General features: G+C 44.0%; 1 protein-coding gene across 8 annotated transcripts in view; it reads right to left on the bottom strand.

The window, feature by feature from the left end:
• Positions 1 to 2,421: 2,421 nt before the first annotated feature.
• The window catches only part of Smim14 (small integral membrane protein 14), a 43,788-nt gene continuing 22,284 nt past the window's right edge, over positions 2,422 to 23,925 (bottom strand). For 7 of the 8 annotated variants that reach the window (XM_087583973.1, XM_087583974.1, XM_087583976.1 and 4 more), the window contains 4 exons: positions 19,319 to 19,431; positions 12,619 to 12,667; positions 5,466 to 5,608; positions 2,422 to 3,083 (listed from right to left, as the gene is read on the bottom strand). In XM_087583973.1, coding sequence (XP_087440099.1) covers positions 3,051 to 3,083; positions 5,466 to 5,608; positions 12,619 to 12,667; positions 19,319 to 19,393 — 300 coding nt within the window. In that variant the 5' untranslated portion in view covers positions 19,394 to 19,431 and the 3' untranslated portion in view covers positions 2,422 to 3,050. The remainder of the gene's footprint in view (positions 3,084 to 5,465; positions 5,609 to 12,618; positions 12,668 to 19,318; positions 19,432 to 23,925) is intronic. The other variant, NM_001037792.1, reaches the window with a different exon arrangement.

The following is a 23,925-nucleotide window of genomic DNA, read 5'->3' as shown; positions in this document are numbered from 1 at the left end:
ACACAATCCCTTTAAAGTCTAAGATATTGGTAATTCCATAAATGCTATCACAGACGCTAAATGAAACCATGGGGCAGTGCTGCTCAATGGCTACTCTGGAGAGCCTCTGTACATTGTAAAGCATGTGCTCTGAAGCGTGGGACAGTGTTTAGATACATGGTAAAATCATTTGTTATAAACAGCCCCGATGTTAACCTGTCCCATATGGAAAACAGAAAAACAAAACTACTAGATTTTGTATGAAACAGCGTGAAGGGAAGGGGCTATCGAGTGAACTTTCTGGGTGGCGTGGATGGCCCAAAGTCAAGACTGTAAGCTTCTCTTGAGCTCTAAGAGAACTGTAGCTATGGCTCAAGTGAAGGCTTGCGAGTCAAATGAAGCTGTAGAACAGACTCGGCTTAAAGAAGAGAGTAACAAAGTATTAGCTGGGTTGATAATAATATTCTATGTAAGATATCATCACTGTAGGAATATAGAATAAATCACCAAAGAAAACAAAAATAGCAAGACTAAAGGTACAACACAAGGCCAAATACTTCTCAGAGGAATTCAACTGTTAACAGGCACTGAAACGCCTGGATTGGGCGCACGGTGGTGGCGCACGCCTTTACTCCTAAGCCAGGGAGGCAGAAGCAGGTGATCTCCGAGCTTGAGGCCAGAGCTACACAGAGAAACTACACAGAGAAACTCTGTCTCAAATCAACAACAACAACAAAGTCTGGATCGGATTTTCTATACAACTGTGATCATACGTACTTCTGGTACAAATGCCATTTCTATGTCAGAAAGTTAAGATCTTTACTGGGCTAAGAACAACTGAGGCTGTGTTACTAACTTAACAGAAGGTTTACATAGGAAAAAGCTATGATATTTAGACATAACTAACTGCATGTGGTAGGAATGAATACCTAGAGTAAGAATCTACTCTTCCAGGTCTCTAATGCTAGATGTTCTGTACCCACATTTTCTTCATTAAAAAAATTATTTATTTATTCTTATTTTATGCTCATTGGTCTTTTGCCTGCATGTGAGGGTGTCAGAATCCCTGAAACTGGAGTTACAAACAGTTGTGAGCTGCCATGTGGTTGCTGGAAACTGAGCCTGGGTCCTCTGGAAGAACAGCCAGAGCTCTTAACTGCTGAGCCATCTCTCCAGCCTTGGACATTTTATTTTAATCCAAAGTAAAGTCTCAACTACTAGTGAAGCAGACTGCACGAAGCCATCAGCAGTTGGAAAGCACTGCTGGGATGTGTGCAGCCTCCAGAGGCTGAGGGCAAGAGAAGAAACGCTACAGCGCTTCAGCTCTACCTGAGGCCATTCCAGTTTTGCTCAGGTTAAGTCCCTCACCCCATTTTTTTTTCCTTTGTAAGCCAAGGTCTTCCCATGTAGCCCAACCTGATCTGAAATTTACCGTGTAGCCTAGTCTGGTCTCAAGACTGCTACCATATCTGGCTTTTGTGTTAAACTGGCTACAGGCTATGAAGCAGGTAAGACTTCTGGGTGACCACAGCAAGAGAGAAATCCTTCACCCTGTGTTGTTCATTTGTTCAGGATTAACTTACCTGGTTAATCACTCCTTATAGATACAAGTAGCTGAGAGGTGGTTAGATTATTTTTTAAGTGTGGAGCACAAAGCCAAGTGAGCTAGGAAGAGCGTAAGTAGCCAGGATTACCATACAGGACAAAGAGATGCCCTTAACGATGCTTATGGGCCAGATCTTGATAACCAGTGCTTGGGGGAATAAGCAGAATGGCACACAATGGGGTGGGTCCCAGGCCTGCCTGTGGTGCAATGTTGTAGACGTTTATTTAGTCCACACAAAACATTTCTGAACTCCATATAGTAACAGCCTAGACTGACCGAGGAGGGGTCAGCCTTACCTAGTTAACAAGATATGTTCTGGTCCCGACTAATCGCCTGCTGTGACTCCTAGAAGAGTTCAGGCCAGCCGGCCGTCCAGGCCTGTTTGAATGCAGTTTGTATTCACTGCTTCTGAACCTCTTACTGGTTAAACACATTTTTAACGTTTCAGTTACCAATGCTCCTTCCAACTCCGACGAATCTGCACTGTGACACTAAACAGAACTGAGCTGAGAGGTGACAAAATATTCTGGTTTGTCATTTTCCTCCTTTCCCTTGGAATAAACCAAGACCTCAGATTAAAGGTTTTCTCCTCACAAGCCAGAAAGGCAACAAAAGACTCATTTTTTTTTAATTTAAAAAAAAGGAATGAAATTAAGTCATAGGTATTAAAATGTCAGCCTCACATACAGACATAAGGAGATTTCACTGAACAGGGAAGTGTTAGGACACAAGAGAAGCTTGCTGAAGAGGCACCCACTTGACAGACAAATACCAGGAGCCGATAAGGCTAGCATACAGTGGCTTTCAATGACACACAATGGATTCTAAGCCAACCATTATATTAATCAATCATGTTTATTTAAAGTATTCTTAACATCAAATCTTTAATGGGAATTTAAAAAAAAATCAGTAAACAACCAATTCGATTTTCCTATTCTAGCCATATAAGCCAGCTGGACTTTGTAAGGAAAATGTTCTGAAGCGTCACCGTCAAGGACTACAGAAAACTGCCACCCACAGATAAACTGCCACAGTAAGTGACTACAGCGTGGCTCTGTCACTCATACCAGACAACCCCAAATAAATACTTTATGAAAAGAATTAAAGTCTATCAAAACCACTTAAAATAGAATCTTAAATGCAGAAATCTTAATTTTCCTTCAGTTGGGCCAGAAACCACCACAGACCCTACGGTCAGGGTTCCAGGGAGAATGAATGGAATGTTTAAGCTCAGGCCAACCAACACAGCCCTCAACTTTTCAATAAAATCATTTACTCAGGTATACTGTAAATAAGAACTGTGGCAACACAGGAAGCAAAAGGCAGTTGGCAAGTGAAATTTCTACAAGCTCATGAAAACAATACCATCCAAACGGCAGATGGAAAAGGAGAGACAGTTAGTGCCTGGTCATCTTCAGTCGTTCGGTCGTGCAGGGTGTCAATCACTGCTTCCCACACCAGGATGTTAGTCCACAGGAGGGGCCGGCGGGTCCTGTCCCTGGCATTAAAAAAGAGTGGGTTAGGTGACTTTAACACATCCCATGAGTAAAGAAGGAGCATGGCACCTGTCCCCACCCACAGCGCACTAAATCTATACTTCCCGTCTTCGTGTTTTTACATGGGGAACATAAGATAAACACTATGGCTCGGCAGTGCTTGCCTCTTTCTTTCCTGTGGTACGGAAGGGAAGCTGCAACCATAATGGGGTTATCCTGACCACTGTGAGGCAGAGTCAAGCTTTCTGATAGTGTGATCGGCTGAGTGCAGTACACCCACAAGTGGAGACTTCTGTTCTCACTGGGGAATGTCTATCAGAATGTGACTCCTGTGCTTATGTGGCACCCATCATGCCACTGTAAGGGAAGCTGGCCTTATAAGGAAGCCTGTAGTAAGAGGGAAGAAACTAGCTATGCGTGCGTGTGTGTGTGTGTGTGTGTGTGTGTGTGTGTGTGCGTGTAGGTAGGTAGGTAGGTAGGTAGGTAGGTATTTAGACTGGGTCTCATGTATCTCAGAGGTTGCCATAATACACACTGGTCAAGACCTCCTACCAACTGAGCTATATCCTATTAACTATATACCTCCTACTAACTGAGCCCAGAAACCGGGTTTACAATAGCACTGCTAGTTTTTTTCCTTTTTGGGACATTGGGGGTTTGCTAGGTAGCCTGTATGCTGGGTTACAGTTGTGTACAAGCACAGTTTGCTTCACACTGCTGAACTTTCTCAATGCTGAACATAACTGAAATTTTGGTGTGTAAACCAGTAAATCCACTTACTTAATCAACTTTATACTAGTTTTTGCAACTTGCAACAGCAAGCATTTAAGCTAAAAGATGAAAGCTATGATGAACCAGGTGGGCTGACAGAGGAGGATCAAGGGTTTGAGGCTAGCGTGAGCTACAAAGTGAGTTCAAGGCTAGGTGGGCCACGGTGAGACTTTAATTCAAGGCACGCGGGGGGTGGGGGGGGTAGAGGAGGGAATGGAGCTTTTAGCATTGCCAGGAAGGCTTTATTTACTTAGCTGGCAAGCTCTGTAAGGTGAGCAGCCTTTCTATTGAGGTTTGGTTTTTTTCTGTTCCTTGCTTAGGACACAGAGACTATTTGTTCCTAGGACCTATAAGGTCCGTCATTGTAAAGGCTTCTCCGTCAGGTTAAGTTGGATTTCTTTCTCTAAACACTGGAGAAATTGCTCCCTGACACAAAAGTAATAAAGGTGTACACAGAATGGGGAAAGGCTGAGAAAGAAATACTTTACATTTGCAAGTTTTTAATGCACATTCCCCTTTCCAAGAAAAGCCTAAGTAAGTAAAGCTTTCTCTCCTTTTCTTCTAAGACATACGGAGTCTCACTGAGTGGAGCAGGCGAGCCTTGCTGCAAATGAAAACCTGTGTGCCAGTAGAGCCACTCTTAGCTAGCTCTGCACAGGTATGTCTGCATACTCTCTTCCTAGAAGCTCCCGGGTGCAGGCCAACTCTCACTGTATGCCTGCTTTCCTCCATATAAAGAATTACTTATAGATTCTAACATTAACAACGTAAGGCTGCACATTGTGCAGGCTGAGTAACAGGACGGAGTAATTTGGTGATCCGACATGTTGTTTGATTAGGAGACAGGGTTTCCCACAGGAAAGCAAGCCAGGCTCTGACTCGCTCTGTAGCAAAGGATGACTGCCAGTTTTAGATGTCACCCTCCTCCTCCCTGTGCTGGCATTACCGCGTGTGCCACCACACCCTGTTTATGAGGTGTTGGGGAGCCAAGGCAGGGCTTCATACACGCTAGGCAAGCAAGCAGTCTACACACTATGCCAGATCCCTATCGATGGATGATGGTCACAGGTGAGCAACATTACATTTATAGCCAGACACAGAGGCTTTACTAAACAGATCACTACATGTTCCTAGCCTGAAAACTTTTTTCTTAATTATTTTTATTTTTATTTTATGTACACATTTTGCCTACATGTTATGCCTGCGGGAGGGTGTCAGATTCCCCAGAACTGGAGCTACAGACAGTTGTGAGCTGCCATGTGGGTACTAGGAATTGAACCCAGGGCCTCTAGAAGAACAGTCAGTGCTGAGAGTCATCTCTCCAGCTCAACTTTTTTTCTGGATGTTGTGTAATTTATAGATACCCATGCTTGTGGCAGTCCTCCTGGCACAGCCTCCCAAGAATGGGGATTACAGACAGGAACCACACCCAGCTCTGCTTTTGGTTTTTGTTTTTTATGTTCGTCTCCACAGAAGACAACTGGGGACTGAAAAATTTATTATGAATACTGAAAGGACTCAGTGCAAGAATTAAATCTCATCTTGATAACTTCGGTATTTCAGTCAAAGCCAACACGCCATGCCACCCATAAGGAATCAGTAGTGACTCTTACACTGTGAGGACTGGAGGGCTTTCCAGGAAGGCTGGAGCCTCTCAGGTTAGGAGGCCTGAGTAGGAAGAGGAGCACGGCGATCACCATCCAGGCCATCAAGATCACAGTGATGCTGATGCCACTGTCGCCGGAGGGTCCTGGCACTAAGGACAAACAGAAAGAGCATCTATAGTGAAACTGCATCCTTACTGAAACACCGCGAGACAACCTAAAGCCGGTCACCTTGCTGGCTTTAAGAATCACGTTCAGAAAACCACGGATAATTTAAGGACTGCTATCAACTAGTCGATTTCAATTCCCCCTGAAGCAACAAAATCTACAGCCACAAACCCAACTGTAACAGACTTTGACCTGTCTCATAGTACTTTACAGTCTTACTCATTTTTTATTATGTGTGCATATGTCTCTGTGTGGATATGAGCATGCCACACATACGGGTGCCTGTGGAGGCCAAAGGAGTTGGCTTCCCAGAGCTGTGGTCATAGGCAAGCTGTGTGCTAAAGAGTTAGCAGTATATGCCCTTAACCACAGAGGCGCCTGTCCAGCCCCCTGTAGTAAGCTAATAATTTGTGTTAACAGAATCCTGAGAGCTCAGGGGCAGTTAGGGACTGCTCCATGGCCTACACACATTCAACAGTTTTGTATTGATTTGCAAGGATCATGGACTCTGGAAACAACAAATGCATAGATCCTGCTGAGGTCTAAAGAAGCGGATTAAGAATGGCTAATGGAGGGCTGGAGCCATGACTCGGGGTTAAGAACATTTGCTGCTCTTGCAGGGAGAGGATCCCGGTTCAGTTCAGCACCCACAGCGGTGGCTCACAACTAACCATCTCTAAGTCTATTTCCAGGCGTCCAACACTCTCCTCTGACCTCCACAGGCATCACAGACATATGTGTAGGCAAAGCATAAATAAATAAATCCACACGAATTTTAAAGAATACGCAATAGTAGGCATGGTGGCACATGCCTCTAATCCCAGGACTCAGGATAGAGACAGGTGGATTTCTACGTCTCGGGGCAGCCTCCTCTACAGAGAGTGTTCCAGGTCAGTGAAGGCTAGATAGTAAGTCTGTATCCAAATAATAAAAACCAAGGCAAACGAAACTCTAAAAACCCAAACAACAAAAAACAAAACACTCAATTTTCAGAAACTACAATTACAGACCAGACTTAAAGAAGATGACAAAAATGGCCTGTCAATGTGACGCTAGTGACAGGATGCTGAGACTAAGCTTACACACTGTAACACATTCCATGGGCCCAGGGCTCTCTCACGGTGCTAGCAGCTGAGCCGCTGGGTACAAGAGAAGGCAGATGGCAGTGCGGTCTCAGTCCTAACCTCAGTCACTTTCTGAGCAACGACTCGGTGGGGCAGGGGTCAGCAAACTGTATGCTTTCTGCACACTGTTTCTTTCTTCCTGTGTCGGATGCTGGGTGCTGAAGGCAGGACCTCACCATTCCAGACAATTGGTTTATCACTGTGCCACACCCAAACCCCATAGCACATGCCCCTTGTTCCCTTCCTTACTCTAAACATTGTGGGGCCTTAACGTTTTTATTACATCTACTCTGACTTCTGTGGAGTACACATGTCAGGTCCCAGGATAACTTTCAGAGTCTGGCTCTCTCTTTTCACTGTGTGGGCTCCTGGGATTGAACTCATAAGCCTGGGTGCTTTTATCCACTGAGCCACCTGACTTGAACTTTGTTAGATCCTTTTCCTCTCACATAGGATCTATCCATTATCTTCAAGTCTCCAGGGCAGCCGAGGCTCGCCTCAAATTCCTGGTTTCCCTTCTAACTCCCAGACAAGTATGTGTCGTCATACCCCAAAACACAAACATCTCTGCTGACCCACCCAGTGACTAAGCCTACTGACTGAGCTCTGAGGACACTGGTCTGACCTTTGCCAGGGTGACTGGGACAAGCTTCCCTAATCTTCACTTTCTCCAACATTATCTTTCCTAGTCACTTCATTCCTTCTTCTCCAGCCAATGCTTCCCTCGCCTGACTGCACACCAGGAAGCCTGTGACCTACAGCACAGACTTTGAGGACCTGTGTCCGACCATCTGACTCAGGAGCACAGGGCTAGTTTTGGGTTTAAAGACTTCCCATGTGGGGCCGGGGATTTACCTCAGTGGTAGAGCGCTTACGTAGGAAGCGCAAGGCCCTGGGTTCGGTCCCCAGCTCCGGAAAAAAAAAAAAAGAACCAAAAAAAAAAAAAAAAAAAAAAAAAGGTTAAAGGGTGTGTGTGTGTGTGTGTGTGTGTGTGTGTGTGTGTGTGTACACGTGTGCACATCTGCTGTGTAGGTGCCAGAAGAGGGCATCAGATGCCCTGGAGCTAGAGTGGAAGGTGCTTGTGAGCTGCCTGTCACGGGATCTGGAACTGAACTCAGGTCCTCTGCAAGAGCAGCAAGCATTCCTAACTGCTGAGCCATCACTTTAGCCCTGTACCAAAGCTTCTAACTGAGGGAATGTCAACATCTAGTCTGATTCCTTTTTATTTAAAAATTACATTATTGTGTATGTGTATGTATGTGTGTAAGCACACATGTTGAGGTTTGAGGACAACTTGAGAAAGTTAGTTCTCTTCTTCCACAGTGTGTGGTGGGGGGAGTCCCAGGGAACTGAACTTAGATCATCAAACTCGCAGCTTTATCTGCTGGGCCATCCTACTGGTCCTTGCTTGTATTGAGATCTCATGTTTCTAGGCTAGCCTCAAATACGCTGCTCTGCAGCCATGGCTGGCCTGAACCGTCCTGTTTCTAGACTGCAGGCCTGGGCTGCTTCCTCCTGGTTTGCTGAACTTTAGAAAATAATTATGGTCCCACTCTAGAAAGTTATTTGGTATCTGAGACCCAGAAAGACTCTACAGGCCAGAGGTCAAACAGCAGGTGAAGAGGACGTAATGAAAGCAGAGGAAAGGTGCTGCGCAGGATTAAACACACACATGAGAGGATTGAGGAGGGCAGGTGCAGTGGGCCAAGCAGAAAGAAGGACCAGAAGGCTCACAGCCAGCCTGAGCTGGATAGTGAGTGTGAAGCCAGCCTAGGCACACAGTGAGACCACAGACACAGGCTAAAAGTGTACTTCAGTGGTAGAGCACTTGCCTAGTGTGCATGTGGGTTTGATCTGTAGCACCGTAAGAAAGAAACAATAGTCTTTTTAGAATATTCTACAAAGCCCCAAAACGTTCTCCATGTTCTGACAAACCTCTGAACTGTCTTTAAAAGTGGTGCTATGGAAAGCCTAGAAATGTTCTTCAGATGCCTGCCTTCTGTAACGAGAAAACCATGTCCAGTGGGAACTATAAATGCAGGGGCTAGAGAAAGGTGCCAACGCATGGCAGGGTCTAGATCTAGACTGGGAAAACTGCCAGCAGAAATAGGAAGGAGGGAGATCACTGCCTTGATGTTGGGAATCTAGACCACAGAACGGTCTGCCTCCAACTATCCCTGCCTTCAAGGAGCTTAGAAGCAAGACTGACATGAGATGCCCAAGTCAAACAATCTCTAGGTACATAGTTGCTAGACACAGGGCAACCGAGGGTTACACTGAGAAGGTAACATGTTCACAAAATGTAGACTGAATTAAGCCAGCAGGACAAGGCATCCCAGCTCCAAGCTTGATGACCTGAATTTGGCTTCCGTCCCCCAATATAACCAATATATATTATACAATTTTATATATCAAATATAGAGCGAGATGGAGCTGTGAACAATGTGTTTACTGCTAACTACTGCAACTGGAGTGAAGCTCAGAAGCCAGGTGAGACCCGGAGACCAGAGACTCAGTCACAGAAGCAGCCTGTCACAGCCTGAGCACAAGTCTCATGGGTAATAACAATGGCTTCCTATTATGCATCCAACAGAAAACCCCTGAAAAGTTTTAGGTGAAAAGAAACCAAAAGCGAACTCTTACTTTTTAAAGCCAAGTGTTATGAAAAACAGAGCAACAGGGAGATAAACTGGGAGAGAGTTAAGAACATATAAGGTTGGGCATGATGACACTTACCTTTGATCCCCACTTGGGAGGCTTAGGCAGGCAGATCTTTGTGAATCTGAGGCCAGCAGGTTATACACACAGAGTTCTAGACCAACCAAGGCTACATAGTTAAAGCCCTGCCTCAAACAAAGAAAACCTATTCTAACAGCCTAGATAAGAGATGGTGGGGTTGGGAATTTAGCTCAGGGGTAGAGCACTTGCCTAGCAAGCACAAGGCCCTGGGTTCGATCTCCAGTTCCGAGGGAAAAAAAAAAAAAAAAAAAAGAGAGATGGTGAACAGGGAGGAACAGAATGGGGTGCTATCAAGTACAGTTTTGGCTACATCCTGAAGGTAGAGCTAATGGATAGACCTGAGAGCCAAGGGTCACCTTCAGAACAGAGCTACCACACATTTACAGGAAAGACAAAAGAAGACAAGCAGCCGTGGTAGAGCTACTAGCAGCTCAATTCCAAAGATGATGGGTTTGAGATTGCCTATGAAGCACCACGGTGGCCATGTCCACGAGACAGTCACCAGCACACACATAACGAGTCATGAGACTTGGGAACATCATCAAGGGAGTGTAGGAAAGGAGCAGTTTCAGGGACTGAGCTCATGAGGCCAGAGAGGATAAATAAAACGGAGCACTTGAAGAGAGAGTAATTGAAAAGTTACAACTGGAGGGGAAATATGGCTACAGAGTTGGAAAAACTGTAAGGCTGAGTAATTACAGGTTCTGAGTAGATAAACAAAGGCTTTATCTAGAAACAGGAAAAGACAGGAAATCATGTCAAGGGTTGTGCTAGGTAGGAAGCTGTAGCAATTAGGTGCTTGTTGTGCCAACATGAGGCTCTGAGCTCAATTCAAAGCCATGTGAAAAAGGAGGCCATGGCGTACTTACAATCCCAGTGCTGGGGAAGGGAGCCGGGGAGTCCCTCCCTGGGGCGCACTAGCTAACCAAGCAGCAGACTCTACTCAGTGAGCTCCACGTCCCACTGAGAGACCCTGGTTTTTGTAAAAGGTGGAAGGCTTACAAGGGACATCTGCGATGGACACCTGGCATGTGCACCAGCACAAAGGCGCTCCTGCACACACGAACACATGTCGCAAAGTACTGATGCACAACCTAATCCTATCACCCGAGAGGTAGGGCAGAGGCCAGAGCTCAAGGAGTTAAAGGCCAGCCTGGTTTATGGTTATGTGATGGACTCCAGGCTGGCCAAGACTATAGAGAAAGACACTGTCTCAAGGTAAGCAAGTAATAAAACAAATAAAGATGTCATAAGTTAGGTTTCAATGAAAACAAATAAATAATATAAAGTGGCAGAGAATTATCAAAGAGAAAAACCACTGGTGCCTTGAGCAACCATGCAAGCAAACTAAAACTTAGAACTTAAAAACCCCAGCCATGGGGTTGGGGATTTAGCTCAGTGGTAGAGCGATTGCCTAGGAAGCACAAGGCCCTGGGTTCGATCCCCAGCTCCAAAAAAAAAGAACCAAAAAAGAAAAAAAAAAAAAAAAAGAGAAAAAAAGAATCACAGCCTTAGGAGAACCACTGCTCTAGAGTGAGTAAAATAGATGGTCTATAGACTGAAAAAACACTGAGCACAGTCAAGATCTCTCCTCTCTCTCTCTCTCTCTCTCTCTCTCACACACACACACACACACACACACACACACTCCTCTCTGTATATAATATATACATATATGTATATTTGTATATGTATATATGTTTATAATATATACATGTATAATGAAAAAAAACAAAACCCCAGCCATATTCACTGACTAATGCTGGCCTCTAACTCACCGAGTAGCAGAGACTGACCCTGCACTTCTGACCCTTCAGCCTTTGCCTCCTCAGTGCTGGGATTATAGGTATCTGTAGGTATGTGTATATATAGGAATGTATATACAGGAATGTATATATAGATATGTATCCCCGGTAGGCTTTGTTTATTTGGTGCTGGAGGTCAAATCTGGTACTTCATATATGCTAAAATAGCAGAATTGAGAGGACCTGCCTCAAGGACTTAACATGTAGAATGATTGAAGGATATTCTCAGTGTCTTCTCCACACACACACACACACACACACACACACACACACACACACACACACACACGGTATCTGATGCTAAATTAAACAACTGACTTATTAGTAAATGTAATTTGGGCCTGGGCTATGGAGTATTGTCTACCATGGGCAAAACACAAGGTAACAAAACAGCACCACAGGCTGGAGAGATGGCTCAGCGGTTAAGAGCACTGACTGCTCTCTCAAATCCCAGCAACCCATGGTGGCTCACAACCATCTGTAATGGGATCTGATGCCCTCTTCTGGTGTGTCCGAAGACAGTGACAGTGTACTCATATGTATAAAATAAAAATAAGCATTTAAAAAAACCCAAACCAAACAAACAAAAAAGCCAGCACTACTCATTAAGAGAAAACAACATAATCTGGTAACCAAAGCCTTCAGATGTGTGCAGGAGACCTCAGAATGGCCGAAATATGCTTTTCAATTAAAAAAAAAAAAACTGAGCTGGAAGTGATTTAGAAATAGCAAAGGCAAACTCCCATGAACAGATTTTTCTGTCTAATGATGATAGATCAATTCATTACTGAAAACAGATCTAAAGTAGAAAACTCTAAGTTTCCTTCACAAATTCCCTCCCATGCGTTTCCTCCCACACTCTCTCTCCTACCCTTGGAAGCCCAGAACCCCTTTAATCCTATTGTTCTCCCACAAACTTAGGTTTTTAGCTAAGAAGTTATAAAGGAAGTGTTGTGGGTTTTTTAAACATGGAGTCTTGACATGGAGCACAGGATAACCTAGAGTTCACCATTGTCCTGCCTCAGCCTTCCCTCCATGTAGGATTTCAGGTATGTACTACCACAGCAAGAGCTGGGTTAGTGACTCTTCCTTGAGGAGCCCATAACCTGCCCTTGAGGCAGACAGAACATCTTGAATACATCAAGCAGCAAGCATACAAGGAGAGCCACTTACCTTAAAGGAAGCTAATCAGGCATAATAATACATACTTAACATCCCAGCACCATGGGAGGTGCAGTCAGAGGTCCAAGGCCAGCCTGGGCTATGAGAAAAGTTTTTGCCTGTATGGGCCCCAGGTCCACCCTCCTGCTGCCCACTGCTACTTACATTCCCGAAGGCATTCTGTGTCGGTGCAGTAGGACTGGGACTGCCGGAGCTGCAGTAACAGAAAGGACAGTTAGCTGCTGAGTCAGCAACACGGCAGAGGCAGGGCTAGATGGACATGCAGTGTTAGAACTAGCTCAGCATGCATGCAGCCCTGCATGTAATTCCTCCCACCAGACAATAAATAAGCAAATCCTTTTAAGTTTAGACACATTTATGTATTTTATCTGCATGTTTGTCTGTGTATCACAGATATGCCGGGTGCCCAACAGAAGTCAGAACCAGGCATCAGACCCCTGGAATGTGCTACTATGTGTGCTTTAGGAATTGAACCCAAGTCCAGTCCTCTGGAAGGGCAGCCAGTGCTCTTAACCTGCTGAGCCATCTCTCTAAGCCCTTTATTTTCTTGTGACAGGTTCTCAAACTCACTACAGAGTAGATGACCAGAAACTCCAATCCTCTTTGTCTCTACCTCCCCAAGGCTGGAGTGAAGAGCAGGTCACTTTTCAATGTGATCTCATTATGAATGACTCCCTCTTACATTTTCACTGACCCACTCCTGCATCTGTTTGCACGGCAACCTACAGAACTGCTAGTCTGGCTAAGCATGGGTGCTGCAGAATGAAAGGCATCGCCTTAAAGTCAGGTTAGGCAATGTTCTAGTGTTTCAAGACTTTGTGCAGATTACTTGACACCTCCAAGTTTTAGTTCTTTTCTCCTATTAACATGGGAACAAGAAAACTACCTACTTATCAGGGGACCATCAGGGATTAGCACAGACAACACAAGTGAGACGCAGTAACAGCCCAATAACACTATGGTCACTGTGTACTACAGAAGTACGATCTCATCCCAGCAAGGCTGCACTAACCACCAGACTGTTCTAAGATGATCAGTCTTGCGGAGTCAAAACAGAAGTAAAAAGATTGGGGTTGGGGATTTAGCTCAGTGGTAGAGCGCTTGCCTAGCAAGCGCAAGGCCCTGGGTTCGGTCCCCAGCTCCTGGGGAAAAAAAAAAAAGAAGTAAAAAGATCTTGACTAACGTAAGATTATGCTGTATATATCTTTTGCTCATTTTTTTCTCAAGATAGTGTTTCCTCTGTGTAGCCTTGGCTGTCCTAGAACTAGCTTTGTAGACTAAGCTGTCCTTGAACTCACAGAGATCCGCCTGCCTCCAGAGTGCTGGGATTAAAGGCGTGCACCATCCCTGCCTGGCCTATTAAGTCTTTAAAAGTAAGGTGAAGGGAATGAAGATGAAACTCAGTGTCAGAAGACAGCTCTACACCTCTGTGCACACATACACACACTCAAACATAGACCTAAACAACTTAAAACAAATTTGGGGGCAGTGGGAGACAGGGTTTCTGAAGTCTGGGCTACCCTGAAACTCATTCTGTAGATCAGACTGGCCTCAAACTCAAAAGATTTGGCAGCAGCTGCCTCCCAAGTGCCAAGAATAAAAAAGTGTACCACCACTGCCTGGCCATTTAAAATATTTTTTATTTTGTTTATTTTTTTCTCTCTTCCTTCCTTACTTTTCTTTTTCCTAAGACTGATATGTGTAGCCCTGGATGGTCCAGAACTTTCCATGTAGACCAGGCTGGTGACAAACTCAGACCCACTTGCCTCTTAAATAATGGGATTAAAGGTGTGCATGAAGCACCATGGCCACCTGCAAAGACATCTTTAAAAAGAGAACTACCCACATTTCATTAAGTTACAAGAGAGATAAAGGAAAACAAAAAAGCCTTCAAGTTTATACTTCTAAGTCCATGTATCTTTCGAGAACTTTCATCACTAAGGGAAGAAGAAAGTAGGTTAAAAAGTGGGGAGACAGACCAGGAAAAGGAGCTGGTAAGATGGGCTCAGTGGTTAAGAGCACTGACTGCTCTTCAATAGGTCTTGAGTTCAATCCCAGCAACCACGTGGCTCACAACCATCTGTACTGGGATCTGCTGCCCTCTTCTGGTGTGAATGAAGTGTGCTCACAGACATACAATGTACTGCCGTCTTCCTACTTGTGCAGTACATAAACTGCCTATGACACAGCGAGCGAGCGAGCGCCTGTTTCAGCTGAAAGGGACTCTTGGTGCATCTATTCTCATTCATCCTGTTTTAGAAAACATTTCACAAGCCAGGTAGGGTGGCTCACACCTTTAGGCCAAGCACTGGGCAAGTTCTACACAGCAAATTCTAGGCCTGCTGGGGCCACAAACCCTGTCTCAAAAAAGACAAACGGGGGCTGGAGAGATGGCTCAGAGGTTAAGAGCACTGACTGCTCTTCCTGAGGTCCTGAGTTCAAATCCCAGCAACCACATGGTGGCTCACAACCATCTGTAATGAGATCTGATGCCCTCTTCTGGTGTGTCTGAAGACAGCTACAGTGTACTCACATTAAATAAATAAATAAATAAATAAATAAACAAACAAACAAACAAACAGATAGACAGACAGAAAGGATTTAATAAATGAAGCCTAAAGGATTACACTGGGAAAGAGAAGGACATAGTCCATTGTGAGGATCTGGTATGGTGTATGAGGATACACACGTTTGCTTGCCCATGCCTGCACAACTGGGGACCAAAGGATAACACTGGGTGTCTCTATTGTTCTCCAATTCAGTTTTAGAGACAAAGTCTCTTACTAAACCTAGAACTTTATGATCAGGTTAGCCCACAGTGATGCTTCAGAGTCTGTCACTCTCTGTCCCCACAGCAGAGCTTGGGGAGGGAGTGACAGGCATGGTCCAGCATGCATGGTTTTGTATGTGGACCTGGGATCTGAACCTAGGTCCTTGTGCTTATGTACCTCACTGAGCCATCTCGACAGCCACCATTTTTTAAAAATGTTACAACACACACACACACACACACACACACACACACACACACACACACACACACACACACGAACGTTTTTAAACATTCCTTAAACAAATGTATATTAATACTCACACATCTGGGAGACATGGGAGGAGAAAGGAGTCTTGAACGCATGTAACTATGTAACTCAATTGTATAATTAAGTCAAGAGCACCACAACCTCGGCGTTCTCTGTATTGCAGTTACAAACAACTCCAAACCGAAACCTAGAGTTTACAACAGGCCAGGAAGGACACCCCATCCTAACCCACCGGCCCAATGCAGGAAAAAGGGGTGAAAAATAGGCATCGTTGCCTGAGTAGGAAAACCCACCAATCACTGGACATGAAAACACACAAATCCCTGAGCTCCCCAAGCTCAGGACTTGAAACCAGAGCAGTCCTCAATCTGGAAATCTCTGCCCCTAAGAAATTCTATATAAGCCCTGCCCTTTGTCCAGTTCCCTGCTGTCCATTCCGGGTAGCAGAGGGCAGCCATCCCTGGATGCATCCGTCCATACCTAGGACCTCCAATAAATCCCTCTTCTGAGACTAGCTACCTGATGTGACTCATCAGAAGAAGCCAGGAAGAGAAGGGAAGAAGCAAACAAGCTGGGGCTCCTGAGCTCCCAGGTCTCAGGGTGCCCTTCCACTGGGACACCTTCTCTCAGAGCTGTACGCTTCCTAGATTGGAGTCACAGGATACCCTTCCATCCATGCAGAAACACAATGACTATGCACAGTCAGGGTTTCAGGGTTTCTAGTGAAAGCAATGTATTTGATCTTGCCCTTTTGCTGATTTTCTTCTGGCAGTTTTGAATATATTTTGTTCATTTACTTTTGTGTTTTTAAAGACTTACTTATTTATTAGAGCACACTGTAGCTGTCTTCAGACACACCAGAAGAGGGCATCAGATCCCACTACAGATGGTTGTGAGCCACCATGTGGTTGCTGGGAATTGAACTCAGGATCTGGGGAAGAGCAGTCAGTGCTCTTAACCTCTGAGCCATCTCTCCAGCCCACTCATTTACTTTGTAAAGGTGATGATTTAGTGTGCTGAATATCTTGATTCTTTCAGCACACTTGTCTTCCTCTAGCATTACTCCCCCATTTGAATGACAGCGTTTATCACATTCTCCCTCTTCTGCCTTGCAAGGTTTCCTTAAGCATTTTTTGTAATTCTGGTCTTTTCGTCATGAATTCCCTTACCCTATCCTTACCATAGACAGTCTTAACTCATCTGTGCTGAGTACCCTGAATAGTTCTCTACCAACCTGACACAAACCTGGACACATCTGGGAAGAGAATCTCAGCTGAGAAAATGCCTCCATGTGGGCTATGCCATCCCTGCATTCTACAAGAAAGAAGGCTGAGTAAGCCATAGGAAACAAGGCAGGAAGAAGAGCCCCTCAACAGTCTCTGCTTCCATTCCTGCCTCCAGGTTCCTTCCCTGATTTCTCTTAATGACTGACTACAAAATGTAAACCGAAATAAACTTTTTCTTCCCCAATGTGCTTTGGGCTCAGTGTTTTATTACAGCAATAGGAACCCTAAAGAAGACACGAGGTATCGAGGATCTTGGTTGATATTTTCTTTTAAAGCAGTGGTTCCCAACCTTCCTAATGCTGCGATCCTTTAATTCAGTTCCTCATGTAGTAGTGACACCGACCATAAAATTGTTTTCATTGGGCTGGAGAGTTGGCTCAGCGGTTAAGAGCACTGACTGCTCTTCCAGAAGTCCTGAGTTCAATTCCAGCAACCACATGATGGCTCACAACCATCTGTAATGGGATCTGATGCCCTCTTCTGTGTGTCTGAAGACAGCTACAGTGTACTCATATAAATAAAATAAATCTTTAAAAAAATTCTTTTCATTGCTATTTCATAACCACAGTTTTTGCTGTTTTGAATTTAAGTGTAAATATATATGTGACCCCCAAAGGGGATGAGACACACAGGTTGAGACCTGCTGTTTTAGAGATTTAGAGACTGCTTTCCTAGCATTTAGAATTTCTCCTTAAGTGTCCAGGAGTGGGGTTGGGGATTTAGCTCAGTGGTAGAGCGCTTGCCTAGCAAGGGCAAGGCCCTGTGTTCAGTCCTCAGCTGGGGGGGGGGGGATTTCTCCTTAAAAAAACAAAACAAAACAAAAAATCTAATAGGTTTGCCTTGTTATTTGGCACTTCTCTCTCACGAGTCCTAACTTTCTGTTTTTGACAATTTATGATATATTATAGAGAAGAACTCCTTTTATATAGACAAGGTCCCACTATGAGGCCCTAGATGGTCTGAAACTTGCTGTGCAGGCCAGGCTGGTCTCAAACTCACAGAGTCCACCTGCTTCTTCCTGGGATTAATTACCTGCACCATCAGACACAGCTAAGAAGTACTTTAAGGCCATGCTTAATCCAAGTTTTCTAAATGTTTCTTGTACCTGCATGATAGTATGGTTTCCCAAGACTTGGGAAAATTTCTGGTGTTTGGTGTGTTTTCTATACCTTTAACCTGAGGCTCTCTACACAAGTACCCCAAAGAGCCAAATACATGATCTTTTTTTTTTTTTTTATTCTTTTTTTCGGAGCTGGGGACCGAACCCAGGGCCTTGCGCTTCCTAGTCAAGCGCTCTACCACTGAGCTAAATCCCCAACCCCGATCCCTAAATACTCTTTAAAAAGTACTTTATTATTATTACTGCTCAATTTTCTGTAAAAAGTATACACTATGATATAAACAGTATTAATTTTACGTTTAGGAACTAGGAACGTCTTAAAGCACTGTAAATTAAATCACACTGTAACAGATCAGTAAGACTACCCGGTTTTCTTGATGAAAAATCTGCCTTTGGAGCCAGGCTATGGTGGCATATGCCTTTAATTCCAGGACTCAGGAGGCAGAGGCAGGTGGACCTTTCTGAGCTTGGGTCCAGCCTGGTCTATAGCTTGAGTTCCTGGCTAGCCTTTGCTTCCTAAGTGCTAGGATTAAGGATGTTGCAACACCACTGTCCAGATCACAAAGGTAATTTTGTTACACCCTTGTCAACCAATTACTAGGTCTAGAAACGCTTTCTACAGAGATTCTTACTGAGATGATTTATGTTGGAGAAGGGCTGAACTGTGTGTATCAGAAAAGAGCTCTGGTTTTATAGCAGCCTGGCAGGCAAGGTCCACTTAACCAAAAACAATGATCTGTTCCAGCATGGATACAACAGGCTCAACATGATTGTGGCTAACTCTACAGGATGGCCGATGTCCTTAAAAGAAATCTACAGAAATAGAGAATAAGTGGTTTTCATCTCTAATAAAAAAGCACTGGCACATGTTTTATCACTGTGTTAACTGACTGTAGCACTTCCATTAACAAATACATTTTCCTGACTATGGAGAAAATCCTCTATTAACCTTGGTGCTGGCTAGTTGTCTATTACACACAAGTTATGGTCATCTGGGAAGAGGGAGCCCCAACAGAGAACATATCTCCATTACATCAGCCTGTTGGTAAGTCTGTGGGGCATTTTTGTGATTAATGATCCATGTGGGAGGGCCCGGGCCACCATGGTAGGAAGTTCTGCCCCTGGGCTGGTAGCCCTGGGTTGTTAGGAGAGCAGGCTAATAAGCAAGACATGGGGTAGAAGGGTGGCCTCTCCTTCAGTTGCTGCCCCCAGGTTCCACCTTAGGTTCCTGCCCTGACTTCACTTCACGAGGGAAAGCTGAAATAACCCACCTCCTCCCCTGTTGCCTTTGGCCATGGCCATCACTGCCGCAGAGACATAGCTAAGAGAAACATAGGTCTCCCAGAACCAGGAGAGCCCCGAGCAGTCAGGAACTGGACTGATTTTGTTCATCTCACCAGATTGATAAGTCTTCTCATAGCGTGTTCATGAGAGCAAATACATTCACAGGGATCAAATCCTCCTTCAGCCATGGTTGGTTACCAGCTTGGTTGTACTCAACTCTTCAAACCTAGGAATAAAGGAAAGGACAGTTAAGAGTACTCTTCAGTTACGAAAAATTAACAAACTGCATAAGCTACGAGTAGTCTGCATTTATTAATGGCATATACCTTACTAATATATAGTAATTACAATTTTATCGTATGAACTATGAACTTATACAAGCTTTTGGCTTCTTCTGCCAGCAGCCCAACTTTCTAGAGAGGAAGTGTCTATGGGTGCTCTAATTGGCCTTACCTCTGAATGGCCTATTCTACTCAATTCCTAAACTTTATTTGCTACTGAAATTAAATTTAAAATTTTAAAGCAACCTTTATGTTAAGAAGACTGGCTGAGCATGATGGCCAGAAATTAGAAGGCTGCAGAACTGGAAACCAGCCTGAACTACAGAGCAAGTTCTCAAGGTGGCCTAGGCTACAAAGATTCTTCTCAAAATGATACTCTTCTAGAGAACCTGAGTATGATTCCAAGCACCCACATTGGGCAGGTCTTAACTGCCTCTAACTCCAATTCCAGGGGATCCACCCTCTTCTGGCCTCTGTAGGCAACTGCGTGCATATGATACACAGAAACTCATGCAGATACATACATATAAATATATAAAAATTTTTAAAAGAAAAAAATCTGAAAGAAAAATGAGGTTTCTTAGATAATATCAATGTTTATGGAGTTAAATTAATAACAGGGGTAGGAGAGATAGCTCAGCATTTAGAAGCACTTGCTGATCAGGGTTTGATTCTCAGCATCCACAAAACTATCTGTAAACTCAGGTGGTCCTGGAAAACTAATGTCCTCTTCTGGCCGGCATGCACGTGGTATACATACATACATTCATACATACATACATACATACATACATACATACATACATACATCATACAAACAAACAAACAAAACATTCATACACATAAAAAAAAAACCAAATTCTTTTTTATTAATGACAACAGCCAGAGAAACACTGTTACATTTTGTAAAACAAAAAGAAACCAGATTCTGGGATGGAGTACTAGCAACCAGATTTATCTTTCTGTCTAAGACAATTTTTAGAAACTGGATAAAATTCACAAAATGGGCCAGAGAGATGACTCAGCAGTCAAGAGCATAAACTGCACTTGCACAAGGAGTTTGATTCCAAGGACCCACACTGGGCAGCTCAAATACCATGTCCTTCCAGTTCCAGAGGGTTCTGATGTTTCTGTTTTCCATGGGAACCTGCACTAAAGTGCACATATTCACAGACAGACACAAGTGCATGTGTACACACATGCACATGCACACGTATGCACACGCTTCAATAAAATAAATCTTATTGAATATAACAGTACATTTCAAGTTTAGGCACATCAGGCAATTTTTAAAAGATAATTTATTCACTTATTTATCTATTTATTTAAATGTATATATAGCTTTGTCTGCTTGTGTATCTGCATACCAAAAGAGAGTACTGGATCCCACAGGACTACAGTTATAAATGGTTGTGAGCTACCATGTAGGTGCTGGGAATTGAACCCAGGACCTCTGAGCCATCTTTCCAGACTCCATCAGGTAATTTTTAAACTTCCCTGAGCAATGGGAAATTGAGTGAATATTGAAATTGACTCATTTTGTTGCCTAGAGGAGTCTTTAGTTCAAAACCCAAGCAGGGAAGAATAAAATAAAATTCAAATAAAATTATGAACAGGAGGAGGAGGGACAACAGGACTCAGATGGAGGAGGGGCTTTGGGTTACACTGAGGATCATGTCTTTATCCAAAGAGCAAACAAACAAACACACACACACTTTTTTTCCGAAATAAACTAGGGCAAATCTACCGTGGTCTTTGGATAACACTTCGTCTATGCCCTGGAGAGTGGGAGGAGAGAAACCAGGAGACATAAAAGAGATCTGGCTAAGCCTAGCAATGAAGGCCTATAACCCAGATACTTGGGATGCAAAGCTGGAGGAATACAAGTTCAAGATCTGCTTGAGACAGGATACAGAGAAACTTCTAAGGTCACTCTAAGCAACTTAGCAAGATCCAATGTCAAAAATTAAACAGTGATCTTTATTCACTGGTAGAGCATGTGTTTGCATAGCATACAGTAAGGTTTAAACTTAATCCCCAAGACACAAAGGAGGGATGAGGGGGGGACAGGGAGGAGAGGAACTCTGTGGACATGATGATTCTCTTTGAATAGATCATGCTAATGATGCATATGAAGATGATTAATTATTCCATAAACAGTGCTAGAAGAGCTGACTTCCTACCCCCAACCCTCATCGCAAAATAAATTCTAGATGTACAAGTGATTAAAAGTTCAAAAGACCAGGCTGGAGAGATGGCTCAGCGGTTAAGAGCACCCGACTGCTCTTCCAGAGGTCATGAGTTCAATTCCCAGCAACCACATGGTGGCTCACAACCATCTGTAAAGAGATCCGATGACCTCTTCTGGTGTGTTTGAGGACAGCTACAGTGTACTTATATATAATAAATAAATCTTTAAAAAAAAAAAGTTCAAAAGACCATAACAGTGTCCACAGACTGACCCTTGTAAAACTACATGATGACTGGGAACATGTTGAAGGACAAGCAAACAAAACCATCGACAACCTTGACAGCCAAAAATGCAGAGTAAATGAAAACCTTTGAAAAAAAGCACTTGCAGTCTTCTTGGTTTATAGATAGAACTGTGAAAACCCAGTATGAAAATAGCAACCTTGCCGGGGCAGTGGTAGTGTGTACGCAGACACTCCGGAAGCTGGCAGACCTCTGAGTTCTAGACCAAATTCTAGGATAGCCATAGATATCTACACACAGAAAACCTGTCTCAAAAACAGACAGACAGACAGACAGATAAAAATACTCGCTGAAATGTTCTAAAAGCCAAACTGGTAGACCAAAATGTCTATCAGTGTAGTTCTAAGTAAGTGAGTAATAGAAGAACTATAGGAGATGCTATAGAGCATAGGGAAATAACTCCATCTCACTGTGGGGATTTGTAAAATCTTTCTAATTTTTTTTTATTTGAGGGGCCAGAGAGAAAGGTGTTGCTCTTGTAGACGAGATCAATCCCTAGTATCTATGTTGGCTGGCTCACAACTGTAATTCCTGCTCCAGGGTAGGTGAAACGCTCTGAACTATGGAGTATCTGTACTCAAGTACATGTGCGAGCGTGCACACACACACACACACAAACACACACGTGCAGAGAGAGAGAGAGAGAGAGAGAGAGAGAGAGAGAGAGAGAGAGAGAGAGAGAGAGAATATTAAGAACAGTACAAATGGGCTGGAGAGATGGCTCAGCGGTTAAGAGCACCCGACTACTCTTCCAGAGGTCCTGAGTTCAATTCCCAGCAACCACATGGTGGCTCACAAACATCTGTAATGAGATCTGATGCCCTCTTCTGGTGTGTCTGAAGACAGCTACAGTGTACTTATAAATAATAAATGAATAAATCTTTAAAAAAAAAAAAAAGAACAGTACAAATATCAGAGCCTGCCCCACATGTGGCCCATACATGTACAGCCACTAAACTAGATAAGATGGATGAAGCAAAGAAGTGCAGGCCGATAGGAACCAGATGTAGATCTCTCTTGAGAGACACAGCCAGAATACAGCAAATACATAGGCGAATGGCAGCAGCAAACCACTGAACTGAGAACGGGACCCCCGTTGAAGGAATCAGAGAAATGACTGAAAGAGCTTGAAGGGGCTTGAGACCCCATATGAACAACAATGCCAACCAACCTGGGCTTCCAGGGACTAAGCCACTACCTAAAGACTATACATGGGCTGGGGATTTAGCTCAGTGGTAGAGCGCTTACCTAGGAAGCACAAGGCCCTGGGTTCGGTCCCCAGCTCCAAAAAGAAAGAACCAAAAAAAAAAAAAAAAAGACTATACATGGACTGACCCTGGACTCCAACCTCATAGGTAGCAATGAATAGCCTAGTAAGAGCACCAGTGGAAGGGGAAGCCCTTGGTCCTGCCAAGACTGAACCCCCAGTGAACGGGATTGTTGCAGGGAGGGCGGTAATGGGGGGGAGAATGGGGAGGGGAACACCCATATAGAAGGGGAGGGGGAAGGGTTAGGGGGATGTTTGCCAGGAAAGGGAATAACGGGGCTGGGGATTTAGCTCAGTGGTAGAGCGCTTACCTAGGAAGCGCAAGGCCCTGGGTTCGGTCCCCAGCTCCGGAAAAAAAAAAGAATCAAAAAAAAAAAAAAAAAAAAAAAAAAAAGGAAAGGGAATAACAATTGAAATGTAAATAAGAAATACCCGGGGCTGGAGAGATGGCTCAGTGGTTAAGAACACCCGACTGCTCTTCCAGAGGTCATGAGTTCAAATCCCAGCAACCACATGGTGGCTCACAACCATCTGTAATGGAATCCGATGCCCTCTTCTGGTGTATCTGAAGACAGCCACAGTGTACTTATATATAATAAAATAAATCTAAAAAAAAGAAATACCCAAGTTGGGGCTGGGGATTTAGCTCAGTAGTAGAGCGCTTACCTAGGAAGCGCAA

The sequence above is a fragment of the Rattus norvegicus genome, chromosome 14 (genome assembly GCF_021556685.1).
Source record: "Rattus norvegicus strain SHRSP/BbbUtx chromosome 14, alternate assembly SHRSP_T2T, whole genome shotgun sequence".
In the NCBI taxonomy this organism is placed as follows: domain Eukaryota; kingdom Metazoa; phylum Chordata; class Mammalia; order Rodentia; family Muridae; genus Rattus; species Rattus norvegicus.
This window is presented reverse-complemented; position numbering and strand designations above follow the sequence as displayed.